General features: G+C 40.9%; 1 protein-coding gene and 1 long non-coding RNA gene across 4 annotated transcripts in view; one reads left to right on the forward strand and one right to left on the reverse strand.

The window, feature by feature from the left end:
* MAPRE2 (microtubule associated protein RP/EB family member 2) overlaps positions 1-20677 on the forward strand; it is a 179334-nt gene that overhangs the window by 47140 nt on the left and 111517 nt on the right. The window contains exon 1 of one of the 3 annotated variants that reach the window (XM_002757161.5): positions 13776-14050. The exons of the other annotated variants lie outside the window; for them this stretch is intronic. Within the exon in view, the coding sequence (XP_002757207.1) occupies positions 13929-14050 (122 nt within the window). The 5' untranslated portion in view covers positions 13776-13928. Of the gene's footprint in view, positions 1-13775; positions 14051-20677 lie in introns of those variants that run through there. 3 annotated transcript variants of the gene reach the window in all.
* LOC118146872 (uncharacterized) lies at positions 2624-3973 on the reverse strand. The gene is made up of 3 exons (XR_004732983.3): positions 3837-3973; positions 3276-3376; positions 2624-2754 (listed from the first exon to the last, which is right to left on the reverse strand). It is a non-coding gene; the product is annotated as an uncharacterized LOC118146872 (long non-coding RNA).

Here is a 20677-nt window from a genome sequence, read left to right on the forward strand (position 1 = left end):
CTGCTGAACATAGTTCAATGGAATAATCAGATGTAGTAATAGATTCTTCCAAGAGTGTTTATGAAGAATTCAAAATAGGAGTGCTTATAGGTTCTTCTCTTTGTTTACCAAGCACAGAGGAAGCTTTGCTTATGCTGATACTGGGTGGCAAAATTAACATTCCAGGTTAGGCCGTAACCACATTCAATCTTATTCTTTCTATACATGGTGGGGGATACGTTTCTAAAGGTAGTTAGGGGTTTTTGTTTGTTTGTTTGTTTGTTTGTTTGTTTGTTTGTTTGCTTTTTGAGATGGAGTCTTGCTCTGTTGCCCAGGCTGGAATGCAGTGGCGCAATCCTGGCTCACTGCAACCTCTGCCTCCCGAGTTCAAGCAATCATCCTGCCTCAGCATCCTGAGCAGCTGGGACTACAGGCGCGCACCACCATGCCTGGCTAATTTTTGTATTTTTAGTAGAGACAGGGTTTCACCATATTGGCCAGGCTGGTCTTGAACTCCTGACCTTGTGATCCACCTGCCTCAGACTCCCAAAGTGCTGGAATTACAGGCGTGAGCCACCGTGCCCTGCCAGGTAGTTAGGTTTTATAGTGCCTAAAGAAAAACTTGGATTTTTGTCTTGAAATGATAGTGAACCATTGAAGACTTCTAAAAATGAAAGGAGGGAAGATAAAGCTGGTGGTGAGATGTGAGTTGATTGTGAAGCAAAGAAACCTCTCTAGGTTTGAGGAAGGAGTAAGACTGAAGCAGGGTGTGAGCAGCAGGAGAGGAAAGAATGAGATATACATGTCCCTATGTGAAATGAAAAGGTATGATGTCTAAATCAGACAGAAAACATTCTGAGGATTCAAAACCAAGTGCTGGCTATGAGTTCAGCTCAAGCAGGAGATCTGGAGAGGGAGCCAAGTAGGAGAGAAGCTTTCTTCATTAAATGTACTGTGTATTTTCTAAACCAATGGCCACAACCTAATTTCTACACATGCCTCTGACCTGCTTATTCAGTAAGTGAGAGAATGCAGCGATGAATATAGATACCACACCATAGGCTCACATTTTTACAAGGTACTTCTGGAAACCTGAATGGAGATCGTATTTATTTTTTATTTTTTATTTTTGAGTTGCTTCCATGGCAACCTTCCCCAAGGAAAATGGGCACAGTCTGCAGAGGCCTGTTCTTTTCTGTTGATGTTTGTCACTACCACATGGGGTCAGGTTTGTTCTTTCTCTCCAAAAATATTTGCTAGCTCTGCAGAAAAACTGTTGTTGGCCTAAACACTTTACCTGCATCTGCACCCCGCTGTTCCTGTGCCAAGGTGACTAGGGACCTTCTGTGTGGCTTTGGCATCCTTCAGGGTTCCAGATATAAAGTGGAACACAGGTTCCCTATACTCTCAAATTCCCATGTCAACTTGGGGCATGGCTGGGGCAGAGTCCCTCTTCAAGGACACTCACCAGCTTCTAATCCAACATCTCTAACCAGTCATGTAGTCTGTGGCTTATGGCACGAACTGTAGGTTCTGAGTCTTTTAAAGATCTTAAGCTGTTGATACTTGAAAATAAGGCTCATAAAGTTTTCCTCAGGTTAGTCTCTCTGCCATGGGCTTACAAGTTGATTTTGATACTCGGAACTTGAGCACTGATTCTTTTCTTCCTCTCTTGAGTTCCTGCCCCATGCTGAGGACACAGGGAGTAAAGAAGTTTCAGCAAGTGTGTGTGACAGGTTTTCCAACGTGGGTTACCACAATGTCTTCCACCCCACAAGTTCTTCTTGCAGTGTGAGATTGACATTCCTCCTTGTTAGGTTACAGTGGTGCTGATAGCCCTTATTCTTGAATCTGGGTGGACCTTTGTGGCACCCCTGACCAGCATAGTACAATGGAAATGATGTTCCGTGACTTCCAAGACGAGTTTTTAAACTGCCATGGCCTTCTGCCTGCTCATTAGGGCCGATTGTGCTAGAAACTGAGCCACCATGCTGTGAGAAGCCTGAGTCACATGGGGAAGCCTTGCATAGGTATTCCAGCTACAGCCCCAGCTGAGGCCCCAACTAAAAGGCAACATCAGCCAACAGTCATGAGACTGAGGAAGTCTTTATGATGACTTCAGTAGTCAGTCACCTTCCAACCACAGCTACATGAGAGACCATGTGTGACAACCACCTAGCCAAGCCCAGCCAACCTCCAGAATGACAAGAGATAATAAAATGATTGCTGCTGTTTTAACCCATCAAGTTTGGAGTCACAATAGAGAACCAACAGGGTTTTTCTGTTGTCTGTTAATGAATAACAGACTACCCCAAAACTTACTAATCTAAAATAACCATTTGTCATACATCTTGGTTTTGTGGACCAGGGATTCAGGAAGCTCTTGGCTAGGCAGCTCCTTTCTGATCTATACATCCATAGAGTGTCAGCTGTGGTGGGTAGAGATGCAGGGCACTTCTTCAGTCACATATTTGGAGCCTTGGTACTCTTTGTGGTCTCTTCCTTCTCTCTTCCCCTCCATCTCCATGTGTCCAATCCTCTGGGCCTTTCCACATGGTTGGCACTTACCCCAGGGTAGTGGAACTTCTCACAGGGCAGCATGGTTGTTCCAGGGTAGCTGAACTTCTCACAGGGCAGCTGACCTTTAAGAGACTAAGGCAAAAGCTGCCTGTCATTGTAAGGTCTAGGTCAAGAACCGGTTGGCATCATTTCTACCAAAATCTGTTGATCAAAGCTGCCATGGTGATTCAAAGGGAGGAGAAATAAATCCAACCTCTAGAATGGAAGAGGGAAAAAGCATTATGGCCACAGGGAACAAGGCAGGAACCTAGGTTTATATCTCAAAATGTTACCTTGTAAATCTTATCCCTGTTTTATGGATGAAGAAGCTAAAGCTAGAAAAGTTAAGTAATCTGTCCAAGGTTAAACCACTTTTAAGCACCTGGATTCAAATCCAAAGCATATTAACCCAAACCACGAACTCTTTGAATTTTGCTACTCTGTGCAAAATATGTAAATATATAATGTAAATATGATATTTTCTTATTTCCTCAGTACTACTTTTTATAAGGAAGATACCATCCCCCAACACCCCAAACACATACACATTACTGCTCTAATTTTAGAAAATCCTAGAGAACTATTCTAAATGACCTGATTTGGGTCATAGGCCTATCCCTGAATCAATCCTCAGGATCAGGAGGATGGAATAATTATATTTAGCAAGCTCTGCTAGAACCACAAAGTTTAAAAAAATATTTCCCAAAAGAGGGAGGAGCAAACAAAATAATACTCACTGTGCATGCTCTTTATACTACATGCCATTACTTCTCATTCAGCATTCCATTGCATCATTGAAGGCTGACAGGATCTTCCCCAAAGAGACTGGAATTGTAGGCTGGTAGGAAGGGTTTGAAGACAGGCTATGTAGAGAAGTTGATTCCAAGCACTGATTCTAGATCTATCAGCTGACTATTAACTCATTATGTCTCACATATTAAGACTGAGACGTCTGGTTTCCCTAGGGATCTGATTATTTTACATAGAAGTTTAACGGAAGCTTCTTAAAGGAGGCCCATTATGTTTTCATGTGCTACACTCTGCAGTTGGACCCTTTGGCTCCACTTTCTACAGATGTGGAATCAATGTGAATTGAGAACAGGAAGATGCTTGGTGTTCTAAGCACTTGAGGAAAGAAAACATAAGCTCTACTGAAAACATTTCTGATGGAAACTTAGTCTTACTTCATGATCTCCAGTTGCATTTTTTTTCTAATCAAATAAGCTGCTTTAATTTTCTTTTTAAAAATTTTATTTGGATGAGGTCAGAAAATGAGGAATTTCTCTTCCATTACTCACACTGCTTTCCAGCTGCTGGCCTCATGTTCCCTTGACACGCTGTTGAGGAGCCATCCACAAGCCATAGCTCTGCCGTGGTACACACCAGACTTGACAGAAGTTCCAGGCTCAGGAAGACTCTTCCTTCCAATGTCCCTGGCTGCCACTTGATGGCCTGGGTTCTGAGTGGCTCTGGAACTCTGGAGGTCCCTGGTACCTGATAGAATGACCATTTCCCCACTTTCTCCTGGCTTCCTTTGTATTTATATTCAGGAGTTGCCACTCAGCTTGCATTCTTTAATATCAAAGTCAGAAATAAAGCCCAGTGAGTTAGTGAATTTTTGAGAACCCTAAGGAGATCTTCTCCGGAAAGCTTCTGAATCATCTGCAAGATTATTCATTTGTTAGCAGTACTTAGAGCCTCTTCATTTCTCTTGCCACCCAACTGAGCCCAAGGTGCCTTTTAATCCCTTTTAGCTGTCCTAACCAGTCACTTCAACAAGATGCATTTTATTTTAAGATGGAAATAAAATAGAAAAAGGAAATAGAGGAATTTCATAAAATTGGACATAGACACATTTTAGTGAGAGCACTCAAATAGACATGTCTGTAGCTGGATGGTTGAATTAGAACAGTCTTGGCATAGTGAAAATGAAAGCAGATTGTAGCTTTGAATACAAATACCAAAAAAATGCCTGTGGTTTCCTTTCCCTCCAGAAGGTATCAAAGAAATGGACATTGCTAGCTGATGTTTTTTAGTGATTAGAAAATAGCTAATCACTATAAATAAGGATAATAAAATCATTTTTTTCTCTATCAATCACATATACTGCTAACGCCAAATGCTAGCATTTCTTCCTCCTTCCCCCGCGTTTTTTCTTAACCATAATTTACCACTCCTATCCCTCCATTTCTTCCAATCTCTCATTCCCATGGATATTCCTATCCTGTACAGGCTCCCAAGCCTTGTTCCTTTTTATTCCCTCTGTCTCCCAGCCTTTTTACGGTTTTATTTCCTTGCTGCCTACATGGAAGTGCCATTTTATGGCAGCAGTCTCTTCCCTCTGCATCCATCTGCTATCTCATCTCTGCCACTTCCCACCCTGGATTCTGCATTCTTCCTTCCAGGTTAATCAGACCTCCGTGGAAGATAGACTGAGTTAGGGAAGAAGAATGACATGTGTGACATCTGGCAAGAGTGTTTGTGTCCAGCTCTGCCACTTCCTGTTGGTAATCTGGCTAAGTTATTGAACTAGTTACCTCCTCTGACAAATTCTGAAAAATGCAACTTAGAATAACCCCTTTCTGGTGAGAATAAAATACCTCCTCATTGTTGAACATAGCACTTGGCCCATAAAAAGTATTCAAATATTAGATGTTGCTATTAAACTGATTAGAGAGCATTCCACATCTCTGCTGCCACTGCTAACACTCCTGCAAATGCCTGGTTTCTAACTTTGGTTTTAAGCCAAAGTCTTTACAACAGACTTTCAAAGCCCTGCACATTCTGGTTTCTCTGTGATCCTTCTGACCTCAACTCCTACAACTATCTCTCGCATCCCCGCAATACACACACATTCACACTCACTGTGCTGCATACATGTGACCTGACTTCTTTATTGTTTCTTGAACAAATCATGCTTCTACCTCAGGGCCTTTGCACTTTCTGTTGTCACTGCCTGAAACATTCTTCTGATATGACAGGCCTGTGTCCCTCACCTCCCTTGGGTCATTGCTTAAATATCTTCTCAGGAATGTCTACCCTGGTCACCCCATTTAAAATTACAGTACCTTTCCTGTATATTCCATGTCCTCCTTCCTTGCTTTAATTGTCTCTATAGCATTTGCCACCATCTGGCACACTACATATTTTACTTATTTTCTGTCTCCTGACCCTATCACATGTACACTTGCTCATACACTCAAGTGAAAATTCAGGGAATATTTTTCTACAAATTTCTGCATCTCTGGTGCCTAGAATTGTTCCCAGCACATAATAAGTACTCAATAAATATTTATAGAATGAATGATTGAGGCCTAATTCAAATATTACTATCTTAGTGAAGCTTTTCTAGTATCCCCAGGCCTGGTTACTTTCTTTTCTATATTCCTAATACTTAATGCATTCTTATATTATAACATTTATCACATTGTATTTTTATGGAAAACATATTTCAAGCTCTTAAATTTAGCCAGATGGTATAATTCAAAAGCACATTTTTATTTAATAACTGAAACCTCACTTTGTACAGATTTGATTGATTACAGAAATCATAATGCTCTGAGTGTTTTTAAACTGCACTCACATCATGTTCTATGAGTTATTCTACAAAATTAAATCCAAGCATGAGAAAATCTAAGAAAAAGCAAATTGGAAATAAATTCCAACACAGAAATCTTATGTCATGCAATGGCATGTTCTGTGTTTTAACATCATGGACACCTTGATATTTTGCTAGCAAGTAAGAGACTTTAAAATTCTGCCTTTTAGCACAAATAATCTGCAAAGACAGGTAATCTCAAAAGTCAGTTCTAGAGGAGCATACTTCTGCATGTTGGTTTTGAAGAGGGCTTTCTTCATCTGGAGGAAAATATTATTCACCAATTTTTCTTAAATAAAATGCTATTACTTAAGGCCAGGAGGTATTTGCATGTCATTAAATTCTCACCAGATCCAGAAGAACTAATAAAATCTTCCTACGCCTCTGGTTAAAGGTAGTGAGTAAGGACCAATTTCAAATACATTTCTGTACCACTAGTGCAATTTCAGTGCCGGTACTACTAGCTGGCCAATCATATGTTTATTCACTCTTATCATTTGGGTGTGAAGCATGTATTTCAGCCATTGATAACTAATGTACCTGCCATTCCCTACTGGAAAATATCTTAAAATATACATGGGAGAAATGGCTTGTCCTGAGCCAGCTGAGGTGACTGCTAAGTGGAATCTTCTGTCTGTATTTGAGGTGATAATGATCTAAGGAAGCCCCCATCTAAGGCGGTGTGACAGCTGTGAATGTCTTTGACAGCAGTGATTATCAGCTTCAGTGAACACATTTTTAACCTCATGATGAGTAGGTGTTTCTGGGATTGAATCAAGATTAACATTCATTCCTAGCTACTGAATTCATATCTTCTCTGCTATTATAGTTTACAGTTTCTCAACTCTAAAGCAATGCAAAAATCTCTGTTCTAGATGAACCATATGTGTTGGAGAAGAAGAGGGATGGTGATTTCTGTCAGTAAGGAATTACCTGTGCTCTCTGGCCTAAGTTCTAAGAGAAGCATGACTGTGCTATAACCTAGGGACTTAAAATTCGAGTTAATACTGCGGTTCAGTCTTCCTCGATTGCACCTGTGTGCTGGGACTTCTTGCTGGTTTCATTTTTGCTCCCTATTCTCATGCTTCTGACTGTGTGTCCTCCAGGTCCATTTTAGAAATCCAGCTCTCCAAATAGGCACTTTAAACATTTGTTTTATTTTCTTTATTTTTTTATTTTTGGTGGATCTAGACCTCAAGGGGGCCGAAAAGTAGGATTAATTCACCTGATGCCTAACAGTTGGTCATTAATTAACACATCCTTTCTGTATTGCTGGGAGCTTTTTAGTACAGATACTTGCTGATTCCCATTAGTTGCAGATACTTTGATACAACCTTGATTTAGTACATCTCTTCCTGGAATATCTTGCTTCAGTTATAAAAATTCAGGTTTTATATGAAAAATTGCAGGGCCTCCTACCTGTTGCAAGATTTCATTATTTTCTTCAGTAGTTATTGATGTGTCTGACCTGAAACCCAACCACTTAAAAATATCTTCAAGAACACCTTCTCAAATCTAGTAAACATATCTCTTGCCTTATCTGATTCATTCTCTCTGTGATGTTTGGCCTTAAAGACCTCTCCCTCCTTTGTGAGACCTGCTTCTTCTTTGGACCCACTGAAACCACTCCTTCCTGTGATTTGCCCTGCTAGGTAAAACCCTTCCCAGTCTCTTTTTGCAGGTTTCTCTTGTAACATCAGCCTTTAAAGAGATTTATCTCAGGTCTTCTCTTTCTCCGTGAATGAAAGCACTCACAGCTGCAATGACCACCTGTTACATAACTTCCCCCAAGTAATACATATCTCCAAGTTGAACACATCTCATCAGATTAAGACCTATATATTCCCTTATTCCACAAATGCTTAGTGAACCACCCACACTACATGCTAGTATTGACCACTAGCATGTTCTGTAGGTACTTCTCTATGTCAAAACACATTATGAGAAACTTTCTTCCAGAAGAACAATTTAATCTGTTTTCCTTAGCTTGACAAATGGTACCATTATCTACTTGGTCACCCAAGCCATAAACTTGGGATTCATTTGAGATGTCTCTTTCTCCTTCATTACCCACTCTTAACGCCCACAAAAGATCACATCTATATCCAATTAGTCATCAAATCCTGAGTTGTACACTATGAATTCTACAATCTCTTGCCTCTGTCTTAGTTTAGGTCTTCAAAATGAGTCAAAAAACTGATGAAGATGAAGACCTAAATTGCTTCTTCAATATATCCACCATACTGCTGTCAACATCAGACTTCTTTGTTATGATGCAAGTGTCACTATAAGTTTCACTTCCTACAGTACTTTGTGGTTCCACATCACCTTCAGAATTAAGATCAAGCTCCTTAGCTTGGCCATGAGCCCTTTCTGCACCTTCACTCTTGACCCATCTCCTGCCACTATGTTCTCTGTCCAATAGCCTGCTGTTTCCCAGAGATGTTATCATCTTTCCTACCTCTGTATGTAGGAATAGCTGCTTGAAAAGCCCTTTATCTTCCTTCTACACTGCCATTCCTTTTTTAAATGACAATATAATGCTTACCCTAATGGATATAGTTTACAATGGATATAGGATGTAATGGATATACAATATGATGCCTATCCTAATGGATGAGCATGTGACCTTTGGGGCTAAGAAAACCTAATATCCAATCCTGGATGAGTTGCTTCTCTTTAAACTTAATGTGTTCTCATTAGGGTTGCTGTGAGAATCAAATAAGACGATATTTGTTGAATAAATGAATGGATTATATACTCACTGAATGCCTACTATCTGCCAGGTCCTAGTCTAGGAACTGAAGCTAGAGTGGTGAACAAAACTACTGAAGCCCTGGCCCTAAGGATCCGCATTCTGTCTGGTGCATAGAAAATGAACTATAAAGAAAAAGGTTGCTATTGTTATTATTCATACAAGATTTTAGGTGTACTTTTCAGACCTACTTCCAAGTTTCCATTCTGACTAAGGTGCTCATCTATGGTCCCGTACCACCCTATGCGGTACCATTGCTATAGCACTTGTGTTGTAATCATAATTGACAATTATTTTTACCATTGCTCACCTACAACACTGGGAACTGCTTAAAGTGAAAGCCTGAGACTTTTTTTTTTTAACCAGCTCCTAGTACACAACAAAGCCAGTTTGCAGTTTCAAATGAATGAATGTTTTAGGGTACACCTATTATTTTTAAAAATAACCTCTACCACTTAACGAGCATTGCTATATAGTCACTGGGTTAAGTGCTTTAAATACATTGGATAATGTAATCTCCATCTCCACAGCAGCACTAAGGAGAAACCAGCATTATTACCCTACTTTATCAATGAGGAAACTAAATGTTAAAGATACAAAGTAGTTTGCCACGGTCATAGAACCTGCATCTGGTGAAAAGATACAAAGTAGCTTGCCACGGTCATAGAACCTGCATCTGGTGAAGTCAAGCCTAGAACCCAGGACCCCTCTTTAATGCTGATGCTTGGTGACAGAGCTATTTTCCAATGGACAGTTGGAAGTGACGGGCAATGGTCAGCACAAGCTTTATTTTAGATATACCTGTGTACGTAAGACAAAACCTGAATCCACAGTCATATATACAGTTTAGCTTAGTTGTTTTTTTTTTTTTTCTCCCCCTTAGGGTGACCTGGGTAATTCTCCCTACCCTGCTGGGGGGTGGGGAACCATAAACAGTCTTAAACTTGCTAGTTTACAGTATTACAGCCTCTTCCATTTTAGGCCACCTTTGGATGGCTTCACCTCTTGGGTGACTATTTAGTCTTGTTATATCTTTCCTTTCTTTAGCCCCTCTGCAAGATGGTGTCTGGAGGAATAGGTAAGTGGGGCTTATAGAAACAGAAGAGGGTGGGGAAAGTAGGGACCTCCTGGTCTCAGGCTGGTTCTTGGGCTTATAATATCTGAGTTGGCTGAGGAGTCACTGGTCTGATCCCATCCATGGGCATTCTGCTGGTGGTCTAAGCTGACCCCTATAGCTGTAGAATCTTTCTACAGGTGTGGCCCTGGCCCTGTGTAGATTCGTCAGAGCTGGCTATTTGGGCTCTGTCTTAAATGTTCCATCCTGTGGACCCGTTAAATATCGCTTTGCCTCTGCTGTAAAGATACTCCCTCCTGACACCGCCTACCACCACCACCACCATCACAAATTCAGATCTCCAATAGCAACATCTGCTCCACCTCCTGGTTATCTCCTTATAGGGCAAACGAAAACTTCTAAATACCTCCTACATTGCATGCCAGCAAAACAAGAGTCTGAGAGTAAAATTTAAGCCTAACCTTTCCTTAACTGTACTAAGCCATTGATTTTAGTCTTTACTGTGATGAGGCTACACCTTGCTTGGTGTTGGGAAGCCCCTCTTTACAGCAGTGGTTTTCTAGAGTCTCAAACTGGAAACGATGCAAAAGGAAGTCCCTTAGGTTTGGGCTTTGCCTTCAGCCTTTCCAATGTCTCCTTGCTGGCCCTTCTGGGATTTGAGCCTGGAGACCTGAAGCTAGGAGGCCCTGCCTTGTCTTCCTTTCATCCATTTTGTTTTTTTTTTTTTTGAGACAGAGTCTCACTCTATTGCCAGGCTGGAGTGCAGTGGTGCGATGTGGGCTCACTGCAGCCTCTGCCTCCTGGGTTCAAGCACTTCTCCTGCCTCAGCCTCCCGATTAGCTGGGACTACAGGCACATGCCACCAAGCTCAGCCACTTTTTATATTTTTAGTAGAGATAGGGTTTCACTATGTTGGCCAGGATGGTCTCCATCTTTTGACCTTGTGATCCACCTGCCTCAACCTCCCAAAGTGCTGGGATTACCAGTGCCTGGCCCCTTCATCCATTCTTTCTACTCTCAGTTGGGGCTGGAAAGAGTGGGTTCTTCCCTCATCCTTCCTGCATTTTCTACACTTTCCCTATATCATATCATTCTGTTTTCCAAAGTGGAATTTGCCCTCCCTTTTCCCTAGGGCTCAACTGGAAAATGGCTGCCAGGTAACCTGATTTATGAGGAGAGGAACGAAAACACATCTGTTTAATATTTTCAAATTATTACCCCTGTTACCCCTGTATCTCAGAGGGTAATCACTGGTCTCTGGAGTTCTGTGGGTCCCTTTATAGTAGTGTGACTCAGAGTAGTCTTAGAGGAAGATTTACAGGGCCCTTAGGGCCCTTCACCTGACTCTCAGCCCCTCCCTTTTTAGCCCATCAGCCCAAATTCTTGGCCATCATCCCATCCCTTCCTTCATGAGCAGACTAGAAACAAAGTGGGTGTGTTCTCTTCAAAAATTAGTTGGTATGATCAATGAACTATACATTCAAATTCTGACAAATTTAGTCCCCACAATGACACAAATTATGTTTTATATATTACTTAAATACAGGATCATGAAAAAGTGATCTGTACTAAAGAACCCAGATTGAGAGCATACTCTGAAGGCATTAAATATTTGATTTGTAGACTCTGCCTTTCAATTTCATACTGTCCCCCCAAAAAGGGGAAGCTTTGTGAAGGGAACAAATTCATAAGGAAATTGAAAACAGTGGGTCAAGTAACAGAAACAGTAAGAAGCAGCATGGGTCTTTGCAAGAATGACTACATTCTCATGCCCCTTTAACTCACAGTGCAATGTGAAGGTTGGTGTGTATCTTTGGTATTTAGACATTCATCTGTGTACCTTGTAAGTCTTAGGTCAGACTTGGATCCAATTGTATAAGAAAAAAAATCTTATGTAAAGTGAGATGTGGATGAAGGAATCAACTTGTGCACTATGAACTGGAGAAGCAAAAGATAAAATTATTAAAATAATAGCCCAAGAGGAGAGTATAAAATAGGAAGGGAAAAAAAGTAGGGCCTCTTGTTTGAGATTATCATTACCATCTGGGTTGTAAAACATTTGATTCTAATTCCAGAAACTTGATACCAGAAATAACTTATTTCCAGGGACATATGCTGAAGAATTGTCAGGAATGACAAAGTGTTTACTTGTTTTTAATACCTGTATCTCAAAATGATAAAGCTAATAAACCATACTATGATGTGAAGGAGTGAGCCATAGCTTAATATTTTCTGACACATACATTTATGCTGTGTCTTTCACACCCCAATTCTTCTTTCGTTTTTACCCTATAAAGGCCAGAGACTGGCCAGACACAGTGGCTCATACCAGTAATCCCAGCACTTTGGGAGGCTGAGGAGGGTGGATCACGAGGTAAGGAGATCGAGACCAGCCTGGCCAATATGGTGAAATCCTGTCTCTGCTAAAAATACAAATATTAGCTGGGTGTGCTGGTTGTGTGCCTGTTTTCCAGGCTGCTCAGAAGGCTGATGCAGGAGAATCGCTTGAACCCAGAGGCAAAGGTTGCAGATAGCACCACTGCACTCCAGCCTGGGCAACAGAACAAAACTCTGTCTCAAAAAAAAAAAGCGGGGAGAGGGGGTCAGAGACCACTGCCAATAAGCAGAGAATACTTCAGAATCTCCTCTCCTCTCTGGAGGACAGCACTGAACATACACAGGGTCTTTGAATTTATAATCTAATCCACAGACTGCATAGTACTAGCAATTCTGTTCACAGCTGTCTTCACAACAGCCATGTTGGGAGTACTTGATTCTTACTTTGATTTGTAATATTTATTGAGCTCATATTACAGATCACTACTGTCCAATCACATTGATAAAAGCCTGTCACTTAGAAGCTCCAGTTCACCACTCGTAGGTGTGTGACCTTAAGCAATTTACTTACTCATACTAGTTTGCTCATCTTTAAAATGGGGATAATAATAGTATCTGTCACATAGCCAATATATTTGAAAACTGAATTGCAAGTATATAGAACAGTTTGAATATTAAGCACTTCCAATACTAAATGGGGTGATCACTTGTATAATTCAAATGGAAATAGAATAAATGGCAAGGAATTAATGACCTATATCAGGAGGCAGCATAAAGAATTTGAATTGGAGGGTTTTGGATAACTGATGTTCTAAAATGGTGGTTACCTTTTTTAAAAAGAAAAAAGAAACCCTCTTTGCGGATTCCTTTGTACAGATGATTTCTTAATTTGCCATCTTTAATCCTCACATTATTAAAGGCTCTATTAATTAAAAGGAAATACAGCTTCCTTGTAGGTTTTTTAGCTTTTTGGCTTGTTTTGGGGGAGATGGTTGCTGCTATTTGGAGGGGAGAATGCCAGAAATTTTAACCCCTTAGTCTGATACCTTTTCTACAAGCTGGCCACCAGGTCCTTTTTAGGTTTTTCTGGAACCTGACCAGGTTTAATTGTCATGGCATAAAATTTTGGTATTGAAGGAGTTAAAGGGTCTCCCACACCCCTTTGCATGAATCGTTCTTTTGTGTACACAGCTGCAGTTGGAGCACGGGTCGGAAAGGAAATGATTAGAGGAAGAGCTGGTTTTCAGACAAGGCAAGTCTGCTAGGGGGGCTGCAGGGTGGCCTGGGGTTTTACATGCCAGATGTAGGCCTGCCCCGGTGCCTGCCTGGAGCTGCTGGCGTGGTCACGCTGCGGCCCTGTGCGAATTGAGGCGAGGTGATGAGTTAGCGGGTTGCCATGGCGACGGGCCGGCCACGTGACCAGGGTGCTGCTGCCGGCGCTCTGACGTCAGCGCTTGAGGGCGGGGCCGCAGGAGGGCAGGGCGCGAGCCCGATCTGGGAGAAGGCAGCAAGCGAGCAGGCGGCCGGCACGGTCTGTGTGGAGCAGGAGAGCAAGCGGGAAGACGCAGCCACCTTCCTCAACAGCCAGCCCACAGCGGTTTGTTCCCCTTCTCGGGAGTGCGCCAATGCCTGGGCCGACCCAAACCCTGTCCCCAAATGGCGAGAACAACAACGACATCATCCAGGATAATAACGGGACCATCATTCCTTTCCGGAAGCACACAGTGCGCGGGGAGCGTTCCTACAGGTAATGGGGCTGGCACGGGAGTAGCGCCGGGGACCGCCAAGAGGGCGCGCGGAAATCCAGCCCGTTATATAATGGAGCAGACACTGCCTGCGACCCCTGCTGCAGGCATGCATTTGTGAAGGCGGTTGTGATTATTTGGTATCTGTTTCCATGTGTCATGTTGGGTTTGCATTGAGGCTCTGCGACTGCAGATGGAAAGCATTTTGTGAATAGGTTTGCTGCCTGCAAGGGGTCTCCCTCCATCTCTTTCCTTCCACACTGATAAAAATGCATGTTTCCCCTCCCTTGTCCAAAGGGACACAGGCGGTAGCACTTCCTTTCCTCCTTCCCTTTTAGATTTTAAAGGAGCCATTAGGTAGCTGTGTTAAAAGGCAGAAAACGGGAAGATGGGGAGAAAAACGTTTGCGCTTAACCTGGAGAGTGTGCAGGAAAGATGGAATCCTCTAGATTAAGCTGCAGTCTGTGATGTTAAACCGCCAGATTGATGGAGCTTTGTAAGAATTCCGCTCGCTGATTGGTGCAGGGATTGACAGCAGAGGTCACGGTGTCAGACATTCACCAAAATTTTCTCCACAGAACCTTAGGTTTATTAGAAAGAGACTGGACTGCAAAGGACTTGAAAAAAAAACTAGGCGCTGTTATGCATTTTCTGAGGAGTTTATGGCCATCGCTTGGGTGGGGGAGCCTTTCCTTCTTATTTACAGTAGGAAGGTAATTCCTGGTATTTTGCTAAGGTCTGTTTTGAGGATGGGACTGATCTTGGTCATTGTATTGTGAGCCTTTTGATTAATGAGTTGACCTGTACGGTTGGCATCATTTTTACATTAACATAACTGGCAATATGTTCCAGTAGATAAGCTCATTAAAATTGTTTGCATTGTTTGATAAGGATAACAATGTAATGGAGAATGCAGCTAGAGTCTTATGCAGCTCAAGGCCAGACTTGAAGGGAGACTGATAGCTTCAGTCATATTTCCTCTGAAGTTCTTTTGTACTGGGGTAGTTATTTTTAAATGTTACCTTGATAAACGCTAACAATGCTTTCGCTTTGAGGCAGAGCATACATACCTCTAAAGCGCATCCTCTCAGCTAGTGAGCAACAGGAAATAACTCTTTTTTTCTTCTTTTAGAGCCTTCATCTAAACATTTAGATGGTACTATGGGTAGAATATTGTGTGTGTAAATGTTGTATATCATAAAATAGGATGAGAGAGTACCCCACTCCCTTTCTTTTTGGCCAAAGAAATACACTATTTGTTGACTCAAAAACAAAAATTTATAAGCAACCTTTGCCCCATCATCTCTGGCAGTTATATAAATACTTGGAGTTAATTTTGGCTGTGCCCATGAGGTCACCAAAATCTCATGCCTTATGGTTCCAACTAATGTGTTGACATGGTATCCTTACAGATTTCAAGTGCTTGTTATTCTCTTAATGTAAATCAAAATTGGTCCACAACTTCTGGGCTTCTCCTTTCAGATATGCTGTGATTGGAAATTTGGGCCTCTTCTCTTCTTGCTCCTCTACCTTTTTCCTCTGTGACCATCCCAAAGCCTAAAAATAGAATGTAAAAAAACTTGAAGCAATTTTAAATCTCACTTGTTTGAAGTGTTTTTATAGAAAGTAAATTTGAAGCCTTCATTTTCTAAATGATTTAATCCTTGCTGTGTAGGTAGCAGTTGCTTTTAAGACAGAGTTCAAATTTTAACACATGGGCCAAAGGAAGTTGCCTGGTTGGGTTTTATTACTCATGTGAACTAATTTGAAATGGCAATGGAAAATCATTTGACAGAAAGGTTAAATGTTATGTTTTGGTGACATATTATTGTTTTAAAATGAAATTTTATTTACCTGTTTAATTCAATCCAAGCTATTATTTGCATTTCCTAAATTATTTCCAGTTTGCTTTTGGAGTCCCTATAATGGTATTCAAAATTATGTAAAAAACAAAACTGAATTTTATTAAAGATATCATTGAACAAATTCTTAAGTCACTAAGAGCATCACTGCATTTGTATGTGATACAATAGAATTACTGGATGCTATAGTGAGAGGTGTCACAGGCTAAATGAAGAAGGAAGCCTCCCAAATTGCATTTGTCTTGTGTTATACAAAGGATGCACATGGAGACAGACGCATTCGATGTTTTCCTTAGTCTGTTTTTCTTTCAAAGTGGATGTCCAGTGTAATAACTACCACTTATTTTTTTGGAGGGGCATAGGAAAAGAAAAAATGTGACACATTTTTCTATCCAGGAAGCATTCCATCATTATTTTGGCATCCCAAGACTGGAATAATATAGCTATTTAATTGCCGAGGAAACTTGGAAGGCAATTTGAAAGCTAGAGTAGAAATTTAACCAAATAAAAGTTTTGCTTTGGCTGTAGGTTTGGTGTAGCCCTCAACAATGAGATGTGCCTGGATGTTCTAGGTGGAGTCCCTTATGATAGGGTTGGCGTTGAGTAAGCCCAGTGCCCTTGCAAGATCAGAGGGAATTCTCTTCCTGGATCCTTTACTGACTCCTAGGTAGGCCCTCCACAGGTCCTTTATCTTAGACTTTCTTTCCTTTTTTTTTTTGAGACAGAGTTTCGTTCTTGTTGCCCAGGCTGGAGTACAATGGCATGATCTCAGCTAAACCTCCACCTCCTGGGTTCAAGCAATTCTCCTGCCTCACCCTCCCAAGTAGCTGGGACTACAGGAGCCCTCCACCACTCCCAGCTTATTTTGTATTTTTAGTAGTGACAGGGTTTCGCCATGTTGGTCAGGCTGATCTCAAACTCCTGACCTCAAGTGATCCATCCGCCTCGGCCTCCCAAAGTTCTGGAATTACAGGCATGTGCCACCACACTTGGCTTTAGGTTTTATTTTCTACTTTTATAAAAATACCTAGCCCCTTTTCTTATAGAGATATTATGAGGATAAACTCAGCATTTAAAACAAATAATTTCCTAAGAGAGCTATGTAAACATAAGAATACTGTTGTTACTGAAAAAGGGCTCTTGCAGGAGCTGTTGGACAAGAACACGTTTCACCTTGCTGGCAGCACAGGTGAGAAGAGGAGAGAATACCAAAGGATAGAACAGCTCTCCTGAGCACTGTTAATGGGCAAGCAGTCACTCTTTGGAGAAGGAGACCTTACTGTTTTGCATTTGCACCAGATTGTTTATAAGTAAGTCAAATGTGGTTCCTGACCCACATCGCTTAACTCAGGTATCTGATAGTGTAAGCAAAGCCCATTTTCACAGCATGGAACAGAGTGGGTGACAACTCATTACTGAAACTAGGGTACACGTTGATTATAAAAGCAAGTTTCCTTAGAAAATTACCCCTGTATTAATAATTTCAGTTGAAAAGAGTAAGTACAAAAATAGCTTAGCAGAGTCATGGAGACATGTTTTCACTTCTGTGTTATCTCCTCGGCCTCAGCTTCCTCATTGTGTTTATGAATGCTAGAAATCTATATATTTTAAGAGCTGCTTAAAAAATAAATGTAGTGTGGGCCCTCCGAGGTGACACTGTTTAATTCACAGAGTGAATGAGTCGTGCTCTGGATCTCCCTGGAGAGGATACTCCCCATAGCTGTGTTTCATGCAGATGTTAGTCGGAAATGAGATTTATTAACTGGCTCTCTGCCCACTGCATCTTTGTTTGTATACTCCAGGATTTTAAGAATGAATGTATAAGTCTAGAGGACTATTTCCACATGGGTGTTTTGAGCATGGGTCTACAGTAGCACATGTTTCTGAATACTTAAAAAAAAAATTACTTGGCCCCAGGATTGTACAGAAAAGCAAAACTAAAATTTAAGCCTAAAGCTTTGGCCGTAACATTCAGCTTTGCCAGTTTTAAAAAACATACTGTTGTTAAGGAAAACAACGAGAAATATAATACCATATATCGTGTGTGTGTGTATAAAAGAGTTGTGAAAGTGTGTTCCATTCAGTAGAGGTTATTGTAACATGGCTCACTTTTATCAGAACATAGACTTTACGTCACATTCCCCCAAACAGCAGCTACAGATGGCAAAAGTCTAGGTTCATGTCTTTATGTATTTGTTAGTATCATCTAGGTTTAATACTGTCAAAGGAGGTTTTCAAAAATAAATATTTTTGTCCTTACTATTTTTCTTAGTGTTTGTAAAAATCAGAAGATTAGGCTGGCTGCGGTGCCTCACACCTATAATCCCAGCACTTTGGGAGGCTGAGTCAGGAAGATCACGAGGTCAGGGGATCGAGGTCATCAACACGGTAAAACCTCCTCTCTACTGAAAATATAAAAAATTAGCCAGGCGTGCTGGTGTGCACCTGTAGTCCTAGCTACTTGGGAGGCTGAGGCAGGAGAATCGCTTGAACCCAGAAGGTGGAGGGTGCAGTGAGCCGAGATCATGCCACTGCACTCCAGCCTGGATGACAGAGTGATATTCCATCTCAAAAAAAAAAAAAAATCAGATTACTTGATGCTTTGGTATGTGCCCAACTCTGGGACTTCTTTTATGGATTTTTAGAGCTTCTGTTAATGGGATGGTCTTCTGGGTGCTTTTGCTTTGGGGAGAGAGGCTCACCCCAACAGCTGGTGTCTGTTGACAGTGCATTATCTTGGAGCAGTGCTATGAGATTGTCCTCTGGAATTTACAAGGTTGATTTCCTTATTCAGCATCTTTTCTTTATTGATAGGGACCTCTTGGAGCTGCAGTGAATAATTCTTAAATAATTAGAAGGCGAATTATTAGTTATTATTAGAATAACTATTGGAACTAATTTAAATATTCTGTTTGGTTTAGAGAATTAATTAATTGGACAAATATTTGAAAGTCTGCTCTGGCCAAGGTCTGTGCTAGATACCCCTTCAAGGATCTTGAGTCCTAGTAAAGCCAGATGGAAAACAGCACATTTTGTAACAGACTTACACTGTTGTCGGTATTTTGCTTAGTCTGATAGCAAAAGTGGTTTGCACTTCCTGTACCCCCAGTGACTCAAAGTGGGAAGAAAAAGTTTCTCTGAACGCCACTGTGCTGTAGGAAGCTAAAAGACACTGTGAGCAACCAAAAATTTTGCAGAAAAGAATGTAGGTTTTAGGATCCAGCAGAATTTTTCTTGGCCTGGCCAAGAAAATATTGGGCAGTGGTAGAAAATCAAAACATTGAAAGGCAGGTAGGGTAATTGGAACTTGGAAATAAGAAACCACTGAAAGTTTATTGACTGAAGATAGTGTAATGATGCCTAGTGCAGTGGATCTTCAGTTTCGAAATGAGAGCTGAAAGGAAAACGGGGTCCACCAATGCCCCACTGTGTGGGTCTAGGATTACTAGAAAATACTTAATGCCATGCGAGAGCTTGAGCCCCCTGATGTGCAGAGATCAGGACAAGGTAGATGTTCTCTGGCTCTGGATGTCTTTCCTTGAGTAGAAGCAGTGAATGCAGCTTTGATTTATAATGAGACTGGTACTTAGCCCAGACAATGGCTTTTATATTTGCAGATGCCCACTTCATAGCTATCAGTCTAACTTTTAGAAGTGGCAAGCGTGGAGAGTTTCCACTATTCTGATCTTCCCAAACAATGAACCGTCTTTCCTTGGCATTTAAAAAGTACAGATGTGGCTGATGAAATTGCTCAGAATGCTCCCTGTGACTCTGGGGCCAATTCCTCCGACAGTTAGAAGGTGATCACCTTGGTGACAGACTCTGGAGTGGACCGAGTTTACCCTAAAAAGTGTGTGTGTTTACTTCTTATTTTAGTCTATTTCACTTTAAAGGATGAATTGATTTTCTTCTTTCCTGTGAGAAGTATCTTTTTCTACAGCGAATTAAGTTAGAATATATACCTAAGAGCAGTTTTATTCTTCCTGACTTCAGCTGTCTGCCTCTATAATAGTACATTGAGTATGTCAAACCTAGCCAATATCTGAAGCACTATTCTAACTGCCCTTTTTCTTTTTTACACACCACACACATCTCATTGGTATCATACAATGTTGTTTCTTAGCTCATTTTAAAATTCTGATTGTTTATCTTAGTGTTTCTAGCCCTTGATCTTTATTATTAGATTGAGAGAGTTATCTCAAAGTAGAAACCTACAGTTCACATAGGCAGAAAAATTATGCAACACTGGACTTATAGCATGAATCAAAGAAATTTCTCTTAAATATGTTTTTATAAAATGCCTCCCCAAAGATGATCATTTACTTTAATGAAAATAAATCATTAGCAAGGTAGAGATTGAACAGAGTTTTATAGGCCACCAATAAATAATTTCTCAGTAGGTTACTAAAAAAAAAAAAAAAAACACTGTGTTTTCAGTGTCAGGTCTCCCCAGGTGAATTAAGAATTTACTCACTTGAACCAGAACAGAGTTTCTTAAGGAATAATTCTTTTCTAAAGGAGCAGAAGTTGGTGATAAATATATGAAATCATCAAGTTGACAGCAGCTTTGAATGATAGTGTCCTCTAATGCTTACCTAATTAATTAAGAAAATATGGCAAAACTCAAACTTTCTGTGATTTCTAGGCCTCCCTTGGTTCCAGCAGGTAAAATGACCACTCCAGAATAATCTGATTTTAGCTATGACTTTGCAACAGAAAGAGAACAGGGCAAGAGGTTTAATTGGCTCACAGTTCTGCAAGCTATAT

This window comes from Callithrix jacchus, chromosome 13, assembly GCF_049354715.1.
Source record: "Callithrix jacchus isolate 240 chromosome 13, calJac240_pri, whole genome shotgun sequence".
Classification (NCBI taxonomy): Eukaryota; Metazoa; Chordata; class Mammalia; order Primates; family Cebidae; genus Callithrix; species Callithrix jacchus.